Source organism: Poecilia reticulata, linkage group LG7 (genome assembly GCF_000633615.1).
Source record: "Poecilia reticulata strain Guanapo linkage group LG7, Guppy_female_1.0+MT, whole genome shotgun sequence".
Classification (NCBI taxonomy): Eukaryota; Metazoa; Chordata; class Actinopteri; order Cyprinodontiformes; family Poeciliidae; genus Poecilia; species Poecilia reticulata.
Window position 1 is genome coordinate 19187578 of NC_024337.1, and position 19145 is coordinate 19206722.

Here is a 19145-nt window from a genome sequence, read left to right on the forward strand (position 1 = left end):
ACCACCTGCAGCAGTTTTCCTGTTGAACACTTTTGAATGCTTTTCTCTCAAACTCTTCTTGTGACATATGAGTTCTGACATGCAACATACAGACTTTTGCATTGCTGAGGATAACATTTAATGAAACAGATTCCAGATTTACTACTTATGAGCAATACTTGAGACTGAAGACAGGAATGCAGTTTGCACAGAACTATAAATTGTACACGTTCAGTTCCGAATTACACCTGAACAGAACACACTGAACACGACAGTGAAAAATAGGATGGTAGAAGTAGTTGGCAGGAGGCACAGGATGAAGGCACTGGCCCTTATTTATCAAGCAGAAGTAACATTTACTTCCTGAAACGATTATTAGTATGTTTTATTTATTTGTGATTGCCAGATGGCAGAAAGGCGTAAAAATAGCTTTCAAATGCATATTAGAGACACCAGGACTCCGGTGGATTCTGTAGTACAAGACAGGCAGGCTGCTATTATTGCATCTACTTTGTCTTGCAAACATTTACACACCTTTAACTTTACCACATTTTGCCATGTTACAACCACAAATTCCAATATATTTTTACTGAGCTTTATCTGATGCATCAACACCAGCATTAAAAGAACAAGAATGCATGTTTTTATACCAAACAAATTCAAAAGGTGTGGTGTGTGTGTGCAAAGCCTTCTCCAGAATGTCACAGATTCTCAATGGTGTTGAGGTTTGGTCTTGGTGGAGGCGGGTCTATGTGTAAAAATCATCTCTGATGCTCCCTAAACCATTCATTCACAGTTTCAGCCTGATGAATCTTGGCATCGTCATCTTGGAATGTTCCAGTGTCACCAGGGAAGAAACAATCTATTGATGGAATAACCTGATCATACAGCATATTCAAATAGTCATCCAACCTCATTATGGTACCAAACCTGAACATTATGGTACCAAACCTGAACCAACCAACAACATCAACCCCAGATTTTAGCACTTGTACACCCCCACAAACCTGTATAGTAAACACCAAGCATGAGAGGCGCATCACTTCATCTGCCTCTCTTCTTACCCTGATGTGCCCATTACTGGAAAATGGCAAATCTGGATTAATCTGATCATTTTTATCCTACTTTGCAAAGTGTGGCATTTTTCTCAGTTAGTCACTAGTGTTTTTTTTTTTTATTGCCCTGCATCTGTTCTGTCCCCTTGGGTTTCCTTCACATTACGGTTGTGGAAATGCTCTTACTTTCACTACTACTCCCCCGAGTTCAACTATTCGTCTTCGATTGGATGTTACCAAGTGTTTGTGATCACCAATTAAACATTCAGCTTTTTTTTGTTTTTCTGACCACGTTTCATCCTCAAAGTCAACGGTTCGCCAACATCCCTCCAGGATTTTTTTTATAATGTGTTAGACAATACTCAATCTAATCTTATTAGCTTCTGTAATTTCCTTTGATATTATATAGACTTTCCACAGGACGTCTTTCCACATGGTTGTTTTTAGAAATGAGAAGCTTCTCATTACATCAGCTGGAATGAAACAACTTGTTACTGTAAGACAGTTGTCCATGCAGTAACTATCCAAACTAAAAGCTCAGACCTATTTGCTCAGTTAAATTCAGACGAGTGTTAGATGAAATTTAGACATTTTTTTTCTTTAATTGTTTGTATAACCTCAAACAGAAGTGTATTTTCTCTTGCAGTTGTTGGTTGGACTTTTGGGAGATTCGTTGTATTTTCACCCAGCCGGATCTTTGGGAGGGACTAGAGATAAAGACGGACAGTTTCTCTACGCTGAAGGTTAGGTCATCCCAATTAAAGAGTTATAATGCCGAGCCAGAAATGCTGGTTCCAGACCTTCTGTGACAACCGTCAGTGATAAGACTCGCATAGCCAGATAGTCACTCTCTGTCTAGTTAGAGCAGATCATACTGAAAGGGCACCAACCTCATCACATACGTCTCCTTGCTGTTCTCATTCTTACAAGAATCCCTGTTTGAGTGTAAGTCACAGATGGCAACTAAGAGTGACATTTAATTAGGGGAATCTGCCTTTTTCCTTTACTTAATTTTTTACATTTACAATGAGCTGCTTTTTTTTCTGACATCCTTAAATAGAATATTGTGAAGCAAGTGTCTTCACCAGTGATCTAATTATTAAATTGATTCCCTTTGCGTGTTATTGCGTTTTAGCACACACATGTGAACTTTCTGATCTACGTATCTCACGATATCCACCGTGAAACAGTGATTGTAGCGTCACGCTATGGGGATGCTTTTCATAAGGAGATCAACGAAGGGGAAGGAAAATGGAGCTCAATGCAAGACAAAACATGGAAGACAAAACCTGCAAAAGACTTGGAACTGGGACAGAGATTCTTCAGAGCTGAATATTTATGTTCAGACACTTTCCATGAAATACAACTAAACTTGAAGTTCTGCATTTTGCCAAAAATATTCAGTGTCTTTACATACAAGATGTGCACAGCTGGTGGCGACACATGGCAGAAGAAGACCCACAGTTCTTAAAGGCATTGACTATATTTTGTGTTTGTAAAAAATAATTAGAAAATCACATTTAATGTTTATTCTTTTAACAAATATGCACTTATTTTCTGTTGGTTTAAAACTATCACATGAAATTCATGATAACATGATACAATTTGGAAAGGTTCTATGCGTATGTAAACTTTTGCAAGCAGCAAGATTGTGCTTGAAGAAAGGACGTTTTCCTCATCCTGGTTCATCTTTAGTTTAAGAAAAGGAGGCTATGAAAAACTGAGCCAGTTTGTTTTCTGTATCAACAACCTGAACCAGCTGAAAGGAAAATTGTCCATCGCCAACTTCTTTACTAGTCTACTTTAACATTCTCATTTTTCTGGATGAAAGATCTCAATTACTCTAGCTTATGTAAACCATACTTGCCTCTAGAAATGCTAATGAAGACCTCRCTGATCACAGATGACATCAAAAACGAGAAAGAGGGCAAAATGTTATGTGACAAAACAAAAACTGCAAACTATTTAATGCTGCCCTGTGTATTCAGTCTCCTGCTTATTACCCATCGTTAGGTTTACATTTTAAAACATGTGCAAAACACTGATATGTTGAGGTTTCTTATCACTGCAAAACAACCATTTTGTTAAACCCTGCATTTAGGTGCAAATACTGTTAGCTGTCTATAATGTACTATTTCTGCTTYACTGAGATAAGAGTGAATTAATATTTATTTCTAAACGCAGGGCAAAATTCTGCACTGCGTCTTCAACATTGGAAGAAACACAAAGAGAAACAGACTCCATCCTAATAACCCGGTTCTGTCAAAAACAATGAGTGTTGGCTGAGGTAAAATCTGAACAATCAGATAACTCCTTGTCTTTCCTACAGGTTCTGTCAGTGCAAGATAAATAAGGACCATTTCGTTTATGCTGAAAATATGCAATATCAAGTCTGCTGACATGTATGGAGTGGAGACTGATGTTAAAAATAAAAAAAATCAGATTGCAATGCAGTTGTGCCTCATTTTGTGTATGATTGCTCTCTTGTCCAGCAGAGGGTTGCCGAACAGGCAACGGCTCAAAATGACATCTTCACCGTGAATGACAAATGTGACAATGTTGCATTCCAAAGACACTGAAAACACAGCACGGTACACGGGATGTTCCCATTAGCATGCTCTGGGACTGTACAGGAGGTTTCCCAAGATGAGTGTGACGATGTCGTCATTGTCACTATGAACGTTTTACCAGACAACTGGGCTGACCCGCTGCTTTATTTTCACGTCTTTCACATGTGGTTAGTTCATGAAGGAATACTGAGTGTGCTGTAGTAAGGCATGTACAGTATGAAGAGAACTGCAGCTTTTAACTCTACTGTAACGGAAAATATTACGTTTCTATAATGGTTCATCTTRTCAACTGCGTTTGAGTAAAAAAAAAAAAAAAAAARRRRRRAAAAAAACCCCMAMMRRAWWMYYYTWWTTTKSMAAAAWKRMMWKGKTYMRSCYTWAARRRRAMYKRWKKTTTYYKKKSYWWWMMMYYCMRRARRAAAAAACAAAAACATACTACAAACTCCAGGTGTTCTTCTCAGCGCGATTCAAAAACATCAATAATCAGCTCTCTCATGTCTCAAAAAGAGCCGGAGAAGGAGAATCCCTCTCTGTTTAAGCTCTCTTACGTCTTCCATCTCATTTCTGCAATATACTGGTTTAATATTAATCTGGCATTCAAGCCTTATTCCCTAGAAAAATATGGCATCCTTTTTTGAGTGAGTAATTTCCTTGATTCTTTCCCAGTCCTTTGTTTTGCAGCAGCAGCATCAAAGTTCTCCATCAAAATTCCAGTGATCCCTTAAAAAACAGGTGATTCCTCCCCCTGCAGGCCTTTGCTCCTCTCTCAGAATTTGTCTCCGTCTTAGATGGCATGATTGCTGTAACTTATGTATGTCTGCTTTGAGGCAAGCACTGCAAACGAGGGTGAGAAGAAAGAGCAGAGGGTTAAAATTGAAATGAAATGGGCGAGCCTCAAATAGGCGTGGGAGTGTAATCTTTAAAAATCCACATCGTGGGAACACAGATTGATGCAAGGCTCTATTTATAGATGACTTCATTAACCAAGCACAGGTGGAACTAATTCTGATAACACGGGTGTTGATGTAAAACAGCATTTTCGTAAAAACTTCCCATCAGCGCTGAGCATTAAAATGGAAATGTTTGAATTGGTAATGCTGCACAGGATTTAGTATTTTTTTTCTTTTTTTCTTTTCCAGCATGTTATGTAAACAGACCTTAGAGCCCAAAGCACCAAAATGAAATGCACATTGCAATAATTAGGTTTTGATATTAGAAACAGGTAAACAAGTATCTTATTTGTAATTTAAAAAAAAAAATCCTGTTTCTGTTATGCTGTGTGCAAAAATATAAATTTTACAAAAACACATTGCTTTGTTTGTCTAGCTGTCTAGTTTCCTGCAAATCCTGCAGTTCAGACCAAAGCTGCTTATATAGCACTAGCAGATTTACATTGACCTTTAACCTAGAAGTTGGTCCCTTTTAGGAAATGTCAGGACTGAACTGAACTGTGTAGGTGGTTTTATGTACATTTCAATGAAAATAGCACGTCAAAAATGATTTATGCTYTTCTCAAGAAACTGTGAAAAAACAGATTTGCTTCACATCAGTTACAACCTTAGAATTGCTGTCAATTTTTTTCTGTGCAAACTTCCACGTGTATTTTAACAATATATCTGTGGCAATAAGCTTTTATAATATTAGGGAATTAAAAAAAAGAATTCAATGTGATTAATTTATGTATATTGTCGAATAATATTTTTGAGGGTGTTAATTTTTGCTTTGTGTGTTTTGTTGTTGTGCCGTTTTGTCCCTGGACACTGTTGTAAATCCAATTTTAACCCACAATGCATCTTCCCTGCTTATACAAATATTAAAATGTTGTAAAAAGACAAAATAAACCCGTTAGATATGCCAAAAGCAATTTCAGTGTATATGCAACAGTTTGCATAATTCACAAAATCAGCTTTCTGTTTTTGTAATTATCCAACTGTATCATAAATGCATTATAAGGGGGCAATCAGCATATCACAGCAGTAGCATTAAATGCAGCAGTCATTCTAGTGCCAGTCTTTCACTACATGCAAAGGACCTGTGAGTTCTGTGTGCACCAAGCAAAGCATGCAAAAGTCAGTGAATTGGTCATTTGAAAAGTTAAATTACTACAAGCTCAGAGGAATTGTTATATTGGATACCGAACATTATAAGCTGATAAAAGCCCTTACTACTTCTTATTTCTCGGAGTGTTGTTACAGCTGTAGAATAAAATAATTATCTGGAAAATGATGAATCCTTTGAATTAACCAAACTTTACAAAACACAAATCTGCTGTACATCCTGAACCTCGTCAGGTGTCATGTTTAACCGCATCTGGTCTATGTGCAAGTGTCAGTGGATGTGTCATTTTGTTTTTTTAGTTTTTTTAAATAAGCATCCCTCAGTGAGCATGCTCAGTGGTGGTAATCATACAACCAATCTGTCCACAACAGCCTTGGCTGATTGAATATGTCAGAGGGGAAAATCAGAATCAGGGAACAGCTGAGAGCCAGGGTGGACAAAAAAAAAAAATGACGGAATGATTTTTAATAGCAAACACTTCTGTATTTTTGTCAGAGCCGTGTTTGGCGTGGGAATGGAAGGCGGTATTCTCGCCACTTCATCCAAAGCATCTCATTCTGGAGAAGCATTGATAAATGAACCTTATTTGAATATTTATGTGCTGCAAGGCCAAGATAAAGAATAGATGGTCCAGAAAGAATTGAACCTGGCAGACCCATCTGTCTTCTCTTGTTCACTCTTATTGTTGTTGTTGTCTCATTACCACAAATTCCTCTTTTGTCAGCAGAGAAACAAATTACAGGGGGACACATGACTGTCGCTTGTCTTGTGCTTTTAGGGAAAGTGGTGTCATCTTCCTGCATTCACTGGCTTTACCATGCTGAGTGGTCTTTTTAAACATCATACACATATTGTCACCTTCCTAAAACAATGGCCTGAGTCATTTTTTGCCAAAAGTAAATTTGGCAAAAATAAAAAATAAAAAATCACCACCTCTTTCTTTCCAAAAGTTTTTTTTTTTTATGTAAAGAAAACACACACACACACGCACACACACACACACTTGGCAAAATAATGACTTAGGTCGTTCATTTAGGAAGGGGGTGATACTTTCCTTTCATGCTCATGTGTGTTGCTCACATACAGTGGAGAAAATAAGTTTTAAGCACATCAACACTTTCTTTTTGTAAAAAATCTGTAGAACATTTTCTAACATGGCTATTGAAGTTAAATTCAGACCATATGTTGGTAACAACTCATGTACGCTACATATATTGAGAAATGGAAAACATATTCCATGAATTAGATGTAATAAATTTAAAAGGTACAAGTAATAACGTATTGAAAACATGAGGAAAAGGAGGAGCAAAAATGAATAGAAAGCCAAGAAAACAGTTGGAATCTGTCAAAATTTAGAAAGCAATTTTGCTCAATCAGCTAATTTAGTCTTTGCAATATTGCCCAGGTTACACCGAAGAAATAACTCAACATAGGTGAACACAAAGAGCCCTCTTACGACTTTAGTAACCTTGTATTGCAAAGCACATCACACGATTTCCCACAGAGACTTAAAAGGTCAAAGGAGAATCGTCTTTAAGAAAGAAGCCCTCGAAGAGATTCCCCGATCCATTTTGGTTGATTTCTMCATATGTGTGAACTACTTAGGTTGTTACCAACATCTGGTGAGCACATCATGCCAATAACCTCATTAGAAAGATATTAAATGAGAAAGAYTTTTGCGTGTTCAATATTTATTTTCACTGCTGTATTAGGGAGTGTGATTGCTGGCTTGAGTCATCCAGGATGCTCCATATTAGCCAACACTCATTCAACACAGTGCAGCAGCAAGCAAGTGTTTCACAGGTGTTGAACATTTGAAGAAATTAACAGAAGAAAAGTGGCAACAAAATAATAAAAGGGCAAGATCATTAACTAATCTCATTACCTGGGAGTCTAAAGTCCCTCACCAGGCTCCCCTCCCTCAATACAGTCTGACACATAAGCACAAAGAGCAGTTGTTAGATTCACAGTTCAGATGTGGGGGGTGAGAGTCCTCGCCAGCAAATGGGCTCTATAATTGGATAAGATGGAACAGCTCTGTTCTCAGACATACAAGAAACTAGGCATGCAAGTGTGGGCGCAGGCTTGGTCATCCTAAAACACATCACTATGTACAATTCAGCTTGTCGAAGCAAAAAATCTGAACCCTCAGTCGTCAGACCAAATGTGGGAGCGTGATTGGATTTAAGCCTGTCCCCACACCGAGACTGCTACTCATACACACCGTCTTAGTGACTAAAAAGATCTTCTCCCACAACGCGAATTTGTAACTATGTAAAAAAAAATTTATATTGCGTGCCAAATCTCACGCTTTCAAATTCTCAAGTAATTTCTGAGCTAATAAGAGTCCACCTTTTACTGGAAAATTTGCCAGGATTTCAAGCTGATCAAGTAAATAATCAAGAGTAATAGAGAGAATRTTTTAAGGAAGACGAAAAACAAGTACTCCTCAAGTGAAAATCTGAAAAGTGTCTTGCTTTTATATTCAGCCCCTGTAAGTCAATACTTTGTTGAACAACCATTTACTGCAATTACACCTGGGAGTCTTTTTTGACATTTCTCTAGCTTTGCATATGTGTTAGACATTTAGCAAAAATAGACCAAGCTGAGTCACACTGGAATAAGAGCATTTAGTGACAGATGTAGTCTGACTTGCACTGACCCATTCATTTGCTATTAAATGCTAACTTTGACTGTGTGTTTAATTTTGTACTGTAAGGGGATGAAGATCYGCTCCAGTATCAAGTGTTTTACAGTCTCTAATGGGTTTCCTTCATGACTGGTCTGTATTTAGCTCCATCCATTAACCAGCTTCCTTGTCCCTGCTASAGATAAACCCTACAGTGTTATGCAGCCGCTTCCATGTTTTACCATAATAACAGTGTTCATGGGGATGCGCATTGTTCGTTTTCCTTCACACAGTGTTTTGCTTTTGTCTTGCTACTCTTTCATTCAAGACAGGATTGTGGAGTGCGTCACTCAAAGTAGTCAGGCCACTTTCTACCTCACAGAACAGAGTGTTTTTAGTGAGATTAGAATAAACACATTCTAACAAGTTATCAAGTGTGAGTGAAAGTAATTAGTGTCCCTGGATTTTACATAGGGTTACTGGAGTACGGGGGCTAAATGAAAACACATACCACACTTTTTAGATTTTTACTTTCAGTATTTATCACTTTACTTCCACTTCACTTCCACTTTGTTCTGTACTGTTTTGTAGGTGAAAACAAAAATGCGAAAAGGTCCAAGGGGTGTGACTAATTTAACAGCTATAGTTGTGCCTGACATGTTACAGCTTGGAATCAGGTTTTTATACCAACATTTGCATTTTCCATCTCTACATTCCAACAATGGCGTGTTCTACAAACCTTGTGTTTCCAGACTTTCACAGAGTTCAGACTTGGCCTCTCCATTTGGCCTCAGGCCTCCTTTGGGGTTGAACTTGTTCGACATGGTGGCTGCAGTGACCACGGCCTTCAGGCTGCGCTTGCGCTTGGGCACATTCTGCTCTGGATGAAAGAGAACCACATAGACCTTCGGCATGTAGAGCATTCCCAGGGAAACCGATGCACTGAGGCTGACAGAGATTGTCAGAGTTGTTGTCTGGATATACATCTGTGTTGTGAAAGTGAAAGAAAGAGGAGAAAAAATATATTAGATGAGAATGTAGTTTTAGAGGTTCGAAAATTATCTAATCTTGCACAGTTGGGAGAAATAGTAAAACATTTTTATAGTAATCAGCTTCTATTGGTGCAGACATTCCACATCTATAGTACAAATGATATGTATGTACAGATAAAAGCCAATATTTATGTAAATTACATAAAGTCAAGTTGCATTACCTTTTTTCTTCTACTGATTTTTTAAATTTTTTATGAGTTTTCTCAGAAGCAGACTTAGTAAGATAAAAACCCAGAATATCATTTGCAAATGCACATAGGGATGAAGAACTTTAAAATAAAGCAAAATAAAATGGTTGGCCATAATAACCATTATTACATTTGAAAGGAATAAAAGGTGAAGATTTTAAATCTGAGAATACCAGCCAAGCTATTAAGTACCAACACTGAAATATTATTATGTGCAGGTCTCTCACTGCTGGAGGGACTGGTGCACTGCACAAAATAAATGGGATGAAAATATGAAGCAACATCTTAAACAGCAGTGAGTTAAAACGTTGGGCTTCAAGTAGTTTTTGCCAAAACACAAAATTAGCTTGACAATACCATAGAAATTTAGTCATAAAGTGGCTTACGGACAAGAAAATAAATATTTTGGAGTGGCTATCACAAAGCCCTGATTTTAATCTGAGAGAAAATTAGAGGACAGAACTAATAGATGTGTGGATCATCAAGGCAACCTGTAAGACTGACACTATTACACCAGATCCACGAGAAGGAATGGGCCACCAGTTGAGGAACCTTCAGCAACAGTCTTCAGTTTTTCAGGGCAATTTAACTAAATACTGGGAAAATGCTTGTGCACTTCTGAATATAAATAAAGATTTTTAAAATGTCTCTAATATAAGTTTGGATTTTAGCAAATAGCAAATAATTTGATTTCCTATTTGACCTAAAACTGCTGATTTTTTACTCTTGAACAATTATATAATTTCCTCAGAAATATGCCGAGGTGGCTCACAGTTCCTTTAGTATATCTCTTTAGAAAAATAGGAAGAAATGGACAAGGGACTTGCCTCCTCTTGCATTACTTCCTCTCTAATGTCAATGAACACAAAGCAATGGAAACACAGCTGAGAGACATTTTTCAAAGAAAAAAAAGCCAAGGGTTCTGTATGTCATTGCAATTAGAGACATCAGAAACAAATTATTTGACACAGAAATAGCTAAGAGGGATTTCAGACCACATAGGAACAGTTAATAATGATCTGTATATTCAAGTCTAACATATGTTATTCTATGTGGACTGGGTTTGACGAGGATGCCTTGACTCTGCAAAGGCTGTCATTAACCACAGTATTTTTATTCAAGTCCAGCTTTAAGATTTTAAATCTAAAGGTCAAACGTGGAACAGAATTTGTGCGCGTGTTAATCAGCTGATATGTTTTCTTTTTATTTCAGTCATTTGCAAAACAATTCCACAAGGTCATGGATTGGATTTTAGCAAGAAATTGGATTTGTCTTTAGTTATAAGTTGATTGCATTATTTAGCTATGCACAATGTTTATTTAATTGTTTTGTTTATTTCCATTTTATTACATCATTCTATACTGAACGTCACAGATGTCTTGATGTTTTGATTGTCAACTGATGTAGCTTTACTTTAGCAACCAAAAATATTGGGATAACATATTTAATTTTATTAGATATGCAAAATCATTCCCATGAAGTGCAAGAGCAAATCTAAATAGCGAGCTATGACTTTTAATATCTTTGAGGAAAATTTGAATCTTGGCTGAAGCCCAGCAAAAATTAAGACCCCAAAGTTCATGTCGTTTTGGAAAAAAACCCTTCAGATGATACATGGAGATGGAAGCGATAAATCCACGTATTCCATCATACTGCAAACAGCACATGAGCATTTTTTGGTGATAGAGGGCGAGTGTTGTAATCTCCCAAGAAGATTACTCTTGCCCCGGGGTGAATTCAGAACAATATTGCCAGCCCTCTGGAGTACAGAGTGAAGTCACTCTCTGAAGGGAGCCAAGACCCTTGTCCACTTTCATAGGACCTACTGACATAAATCTTTCTGGACACCCTCAAATGATGGTCAATCTGCTCCACTGGGACATTGAAGGTAAAGAGCTGAGAGCAGAAACCAATATGAAATTCTAGGGCTTCTTTGTGGCATTCCAGGTTTAGAGAGCAGTTCTATTTGCACCAAGAATATCCCACGAGCAAAGCATATTGACAGGAAATAGGATTCAGTGAACCTTGCAAACTTTAAAATTCGAAGTATTTCTCATACCTAACATTTCCAGAAAATAAATATTTTCAGGGGTAAAAAAAAAATTCAATAAATTGAACATTTTTTGGGGAAAAAACAACCTTTTGCTTACTTATAGGAACAAACAACATATTGCTGGACTAGACCTTATAAGTTGGAAATTTTGTTGAATGCAGTCATTTATTCAAAGCAAATTCTCATGATCTGGCCATGCCATAAAACTGGGACTTGCAAGCATTTATACCTATTTGAACTGATTTTGTCTCATTACAACAATAAGCACACAAAGTATTTCATATGTGTGCTTGGGGGCTGAGAAGCTAAGGTGAAGGAACATTCTTATAATGGACAACCAAGAGAAGAATGAGGAAAACGTTTATTGATTGTAACTTATTCTGGCATCATAATATTCAACAAAAGTATTAAATTACATGTTTTAGTGATGCTGTGCAGCTCCAAGCTGTTGCTAGCTATCTTTAGGTATGTGTAGTGTAGAAATGAAGTTGTAAATTGCACATAGCACAACACTGAAATATGGTAATGGCAGCAATATGCAGTGTGGAGACTTTCATGGTGAGAGGTCAGGAAAACTGTTCCTAGGCAAACCTAGAAGAAAGCTTGTGAGAGACTTGAAACAGGGGGTGAGCATTACCTTCTGTCTGTACAACTGCACAATATATAGAGTACAGCCAGAGCTGCAGTAGAATAGTCATGTTTTAGTAGCTGAGTCAAAGCCCAGGCCTAAATCCAACAGAGAATCTCTGGCAAGATTTCATGTTCACTGACCTAAAAGAGGACTGAGCTTGAGCTATATTGTAAAGAAAAATGGTTTACAAGCCCAGTCGTCAGATGTGTACGAAAGGTTAAAATCTTTTATCTGTAATTACAAAAAAATGTGGTTCCACAAGGCACTGGGTACAAAGAGGCAGAATATAAAAAAATAAAACATTGCATCCGGTTTCTTTTCCATTTCACAATTATGCATTATTTTTGTTGATGTATTTTAAAATGTCAGGTTATGGTGGAGCATTACAAAATGTGTAAAAGTTCAAAAGATGTGGCAAACAGGGACTGTTTGTACAATGTGTGTTTTCTTTGGTAAATTGCACATATTTACACAATAGACAATCTAATGGTTGCTATTAGGTTTGTTGCTTTGCACAGTTCATTCTAAAGGTTCTGCTACTATTGAATTTTACTTCTCTTCTCCGTGCTTTCTAGTGTACATCTGTGTTTCACAACCTCAGAATTAGCACTTGTAAGAGATAATTTATGATTCACTTTTAGCTGACAACAACAATCAACAGCTACAGCRGTTCTGTCCAATTTCACAACATCTACGGCTGTTTGCAAGAATATAAGTTGATTGCTGACTCTGTTTTCCCACTCAGTGAATATTTATGGAAACACAAGTAAAGAAATCATATCCAAGGAAATTCGAGGTGAATGAATCATCCTGACAATCCGGCTCTAAAAGCCTTGTAATCCCCTCAGTGGAGCTCACAGCCTATCAGCTTGTGATAAATGGTGGCGACATTCACAAACACAAGAGGCTGATCTTACACAAAAACATAATTTAAGCAGGCATTTTTATCACAATCAGGTGCAATGGAAACATAAGAGGAGTCCAAATGAAAAACTTCCATACAACATCTACAACTGCATTTACTGATTTGTTCTAATTTCAAAAACGTGCAGTTTTGTACAGACAAAACTACTCTATAAATTGTGCAAACGTTGCTATTTATTTGGGTTTTTGCTGAATTTGATTTAAACATTTTACCTTTTCTGTTGACTGTGAAGTTCCAAAAAAGATGGGGATGAAGGCCAGCCAAACAATGCAGGTGGTGTACATGGTGAAGCCAATGGGCTTGGCCTCGTTGAATGTCTCGGGAACTCCTCTCGTTTTGATTGCATAAACTGTGCAGGTGACCATCAGAAGCATGCTATAGCCCAGCAGACAGATGAGAGACAGATCTGATATGTCACACTTTAGTACGCCTCTGGACATTTCAGGATTGGCTGTACGCTGGTCCTCGTAGTCGATGATGGCTTGTGAAGGATCGACCCCGAACCAGATGCACACCCCGAGAAGCTGCACCGATATCAAGCTGAACGTGATGACTAACTGAGAGGCTGGAGAGATGAATCGAGGAGCACTGACAGACATCTTGCCCTGCTCAAAAATCCTGTAGATCCGATTTGTCTTGGTTAGCAGCGCTGCATAGCTTATACTCATCCCCAGCCCAAGAAAAATCCTGCGCAGTGAGCATACAAAGACATCCGGGGTGGAGATCATGAGGAAAGTCGTGGCATAACACAAAAAGATGCCCGTCAACAGGACATAGCTCAGTTCTCGACCTGATGCCTTCACAATGGGCGTGTCATTGTAGCGAACGAACGTAGCAACCACTAGCAAAGTGGCTATGATGCCCAGCAATGCGATCAGGACAGGAATGACTGCCCAAGGAGAGCTCCACTCCAGCTTGACAATGGGAATAGGAACACATCCGGTGTGGTTCTCATTGGGCCGCAAATCAAATCGGCACATCTTGCAGGTGTAAGTGTCTGCCTGATACTGATACCCATCACAACTCTCACAGTGCCAACAACATGGGATCCCCTTCACTGTCTTCTTGCGCTGCCCAGGGCGGCAGGGCTGGCTGCAGATGGAGGACGGGACTTCTTGAGTTGCACCTGGCCATTGCATCTCATCAGTCTGAAAAAATGAGAGAGGATTTATAGTACAAGAAAGGTCCTTACTTTTGATTCGACAACTTATTTCATTCAACAAACCACTCCTGCATTTCCCAACCTCTTTCTTTGCCATATTTTAAACCTCAGTATACTTATAGGGACAAGTTAATAAATAAGAATAATATTGAAAATATTTATTTTACCAACTCCAAGGGGCTATCAAAAACAGAACTACAGAGGTAATTTACACAAAGTAATTCTATTCCTGTTAATTTTGATGATTATKGCYTAAAGTTATGAAAACTTACAAAAATGTTTGTTCTCTAAACATGAAAATATTACAAGGGCTATATTGATGATTAAGTGTTGATAAGGGGAGGCTTAATGCAACCTCAAGTTCATATTTCATATTTTGATTTCTAAATCTCACCAACCATTGATGTAGATGCAATTAGTATTGCCACAAGATACTAAGAGGAGTATCTGTTTACACAATACAGTAAAATACAAAAGAATAGTCCATACATTGAGGTGGAGCTGATCTGTCCAGTGCCCAATGATCTTGTATCCTGTGTTGTTGCTGCTGATCTGGTATTGGTAGATTTCATAGCGACCAGGAGCGTCTCCATTCACATTGAAGACCACAGGGGTGCCAGCAATTCCTAAACAATGAAAGAACAAAGAAAATGTTTTGTTGAAACAAGTGGTGAACTTCAGTGTTGAGTAACATATTTAAAACTCATAATTTTCTTCTCAAACAGCCTTGAAATAAAAAAAAGAAGTTGCAACAAGACCTCCTGAAGCTTCCAGTATGCTTTTACTAATGAGAACAAAACAGATGCTGACAGGTATTATGTTGTGGTCTTTTGAGAAGAGCCAGAGCTTGTCTCTTTAGGTTCCCATGTCACTTCCCTCTATTCGCTCTGCTTGTTGCCCCATTGCATGTTATTTACAAGGTCCCTACACAGTACTAACGAATGACAGTACTGATTTTCATTACCGCTTTRAGAACTCTCTCATGYATCTGCTTTCGGWTTCTAAAGCAATTGATAGTCCCCTCTTGAGCTTCACAATTTGTTATAAAATTGTGTTGTGGGAGACGGAGGATTCACTGCATTTAGAGAAAAGATCCAATCATAAACGCATCATTAACAGCATCTCTAGTCCATTTATTTACCTATTCTTTTCATTCCCTTCAATTCTCTGTTATTAAAACTTATCAAAAATACTGAAACAAGTTATAATAGGTAACTGAGGACAAGGTAACATGTCCTCAGTTACCWTGCAGGAATACATTTTTGGTCTCCCAATACTCAGTTCTCCAATGTTGCTTTTTGATGTTCAAAAGCAACACCGAAGAAAACAATATTTACATATGGACCTTTACTAATTTGATGATATTTATGCACAGCTTTATGACATTTTATAAGTATTCATGACTGTGATTCCCTTTTGTTTGWAAATAGAGAATTTGAGTACATTGTTCCYTTGTAAAGGCCACAGTACAGCTTTTTGATTGTTGTTTGCATCTGAGAGTTCAGGTTTGAAACATGCAAGCCAGCCTCTGCAGCCCTTGCATTCACTCTCGTCCATCAAAATCCTCAGGTTCTTAATTGCATTAGTGTCATCCTGTTGCAGTCTGGGCATGTCTAAGCCAACAGCAGGAAGTCACTATTACTATGAAGTGTCTTACCAATCTGAGCAATAAAAGGGAATTGATGTTTGTTTCTTTAGACTTGATTGCCTTAATTGATTGCTTGCAGCCTCGCAGGAAGACACTGCTGTTTGAACGTTCAGCGAGTAAATGTAAACAAATTCTTTGTTTAATAATCAGGTCACAGCTTCGATTTAACAGAAAATCTTGATTAGCTAGACTGTTGTTGTACCAGCGGAGCTATGTGCACAACGATATGTAGAGARGAATGTCAAAACATATTAATGTTGGGATGRGAAATACYCCAGCAGGTGAAAAACAGCACCCTTGGTAAAGATTACCTAACATGAATGTCTGTTATGGAGATGTGGTGACTCCAATATGCCTTTTTAAATTTTGAATTGTAAAGATTAATTTATTTCCTTGTAATCTTCTTCACTTTGTGTGGTTGGAAGCTGGACCTGGGTTACTCTCCAGCCCTATATGTTACARTTACAGTTGTTTAACACTTTGTATTTATTTGACTCTAGTGAGAAAGGTTTCATAGGTAGTTTATCTTCCTGACTCAATAACGTCAACATACATCMGATGCAAATGCCATGGTCTACTGCCTTTTCCATTTTGACAAGTGGACAAAAGAAATCCCTATGTCAGATCAAATTACAACCTCAGCAAAGTTGCTGGATTCCAAGACTTTCTGATAAACTGAAAATAGCAGAGGTGCACCATAAAGTCATCTGGTGACCAGAACTGACTGTCCAGTCAGAAACTGAAAAAATATATTTTCCTTTTCTTTTAAGTGAACCCATCCAAGGCCAGTGTCTCCAACTGAGAAACGTTATTACTAAATCTTTGGCAACTTTTTACATCAAGCAACTTTCCACTTTAACACTGGAAACTTTACTTGCAGTGACTCCACCACAAAGATATGAATTTAAAGATTTAATAAAGGAAGCAATCAAAGGGATGGATGATTGGATGGAGGGAAGGAGGGAGGGATGGAGGAGATGAGTCATCTGGGGAGATACCCAAATGGATGCTAGGTTGAAGACTCAGGGAGGTGTTACAGTCTTCAAGAAATAACCTTTCCAGAGCTTGCATAGAGCAACTAAAAATATCTAACTAAATAAGAATGAACAAAAAGTCAAGGTAACTCCTCAAGTTGCAGTTCTAAACATATAAATTGTGTTTTTACTTCTTTAACATGAAAATTCGTTCTTTTATGTTGGTGTTGCAAAATGCCTCACTTYAAATCTTTGAGTAATCTCTTTCAGCATCTTTCAACATCTTGGATTAAAATCCTTGTGATGCTGGATGAACCAGTTTGCTGGATATGTAGTCATAGTCTGCAAAGAATCCTACATTCTTGCTTCACRTCCTTGAAGGCTTTAAAAAGCAAAGTTCATGAGGCAGATCATCACCAATGTGAGGCCTTTATTTTCTTACCCTGTGTTGTAAAAACACACTGGTTTTATTGTTGTCGTCCAGTCTTCCAGKGATTTACCATGCCATCACAAAATTGGTCATTCATAAAGATMTAAACCTTAAAATATATGACACTTGTCTACCACACAATGTTATAGATTTGAGAGTTGACTTCTCTTGTTGAAAACATGATTAAGACTGTTGAACTCAACAATGATTTTATTTTGCACAGACAAATCTGACCTACTTCTATACTAATAAACTCACTCTGGAGCCATTAGACAAGGTATATTCACTTAACAGTAAAACCTTTTTCAGTGCTTTAAACTTTCCTGTCAATTTCCACTTGGGTTCAAAACATATAAAGCAAACAGTAAACAGCCTCTATATAAGCTAAAATTATTTTATTATTTAGACCTATTCTTACCTTACTTCTCTGTTCCAACTTTGTAAAACAAAGCACCTCAAAAGCACCAGGTGAGATGCTAAGGGAACAAGTTTCAGATGATTTGAGCTTTGGGATATTGTACAATATCCTGATGGAAATAGCAATCAGAAGATGAGGTACACATAAAGGTCGTCATAAAGAAAATGACATGTTCAGGAGCTTTTATTCTCAATTGATCCTAAGGGGTGAAAAGTGTCCAGAGAAAATCTTCTGTATGTCATTAAATCACCAGGTGCCTTAACTAAAAGTCAGGATGGATCCATTTTCTAAAAAATCCTGCTTACACTAACTTGTGACCATCTGACCATCTTAGGTGATAAGTCGCACCTAAAGGTACGACTTATCACAGAAGGCAACTATTTTTCAACTTTTGTTCAATTTTAAAGAGTCTCTGCATATTGCAGCCTCAATTTCCTGTTCTTCCCAATAGGAAAGGCACCCGCTTTTGCCTTCTCTTTTCTGTTGGGTTCTGCAGGGGAGTGTTTTCTCTACTTTCTCAGGGTGGCAGGCTGATGGGATCCAGCTGGTGCTCATCATCTCCAATCAGCAAGGGCCTTAAATAGGAGTGGCTTCCCAGAANTGTCTAACTACTCACCCATTCCTCAGTTCCTCCTCTGGCCTGGTTCCCCCCTGCTGCCGCTGGTCTACACCTCTCCATCCTTCCCCCCATTATACAATAAATCTGTTAAACTTAGTTTGGTGTCTGTAGTTGTTGCTTGCCTTCGAGTCCTGGTACTTCACATTATGACATTTTCAAAGTCAATTTCCTTCAAAGGTTGTGCAAACATACATGATGATCTGCATAACTTGGTTTTACAAGTATTGTTTTACCTACTGTTACTTGTTACAGAATCTTAAAACACTCTGCACAGTCTAGTCCGATCTAAGACATCAACAAGAAATTTTAATCCATACAACTGCCATRAACTGCAAATGTTTTCTTCTATCTTTTTAATTCAAAGAGATAATTGTCTGAGCATTTCAGTAGCTCCATTTTCTGAAATGCTCAAACCAGCCCATYAGGCTGTTTGGCGACACCAATATAGCCTTTAAAAGGATGGAAATAGAATTTATTTTTTATTCTGATGCTCATTTGGAACTTTGGATGCCTTAATATACTGTAGTTAGTTAGTTGTACAGAATTCAGCCAATTTGTTGCRGTAGCAAACAACCAAAATAATCTACCAGATCTTGTTTCTAGTAAATGACAACAGTTTGGCAAATATTTTGTTAGATCAAACAAAGAAGTTGAGAAAAATGCTAGACTGGAAACTTTTTTTTTTTTGATAAGTATTATTGAAATTCCAGTTTGAGAATAGTTGCACCATTTGATTAACTGCATGAACAATCAA

General features: G+C 37.7%; 1 protein-coding gene across 3 annotated transcripts in view; it reads right to left on the reverse strand.

The window, feature by feature from the left end:
• Positions 1 to 4029: 4029 nt before the first annotated feature.
• Positions 4030 to 19145, reverse strand: part of LOC103467650 (metabotropic glutamate receptor 4-like) — a 173726-nt gene continuing 158610 nt past the window's right edge. For 2 of the 3 annotated variants that reach the window (XM_008414224.2, XM_008414226.2), the window contains 4 exons: positions 14792 to 14928; positions 13353 to 14288; positions 9031 to 9277; positions 4030 to 4438 (listed from right to left, as the gene is read on the reverse strand). In XM_008414224.2, coding sequence (XP_008412446.1) covers positions 4389 to 4438; positions 9031 to 9277; positions 13353 to 14288; positions 14792 to 14928 — 1370 coding nt within the window. In that variant the 3' untranslated portion in view covers positions 4030 to 4388. Of the gene's footprint in view, positions 4439 to 7547; positions 7594 to 9030; positions 9278 to 13352; positions 14289 to 14791; positions 14929 to 19145 lie in introns of all 3 variants that reach the window. The other variant, XM_008414225.2, reaches the window with a different exon arrangement.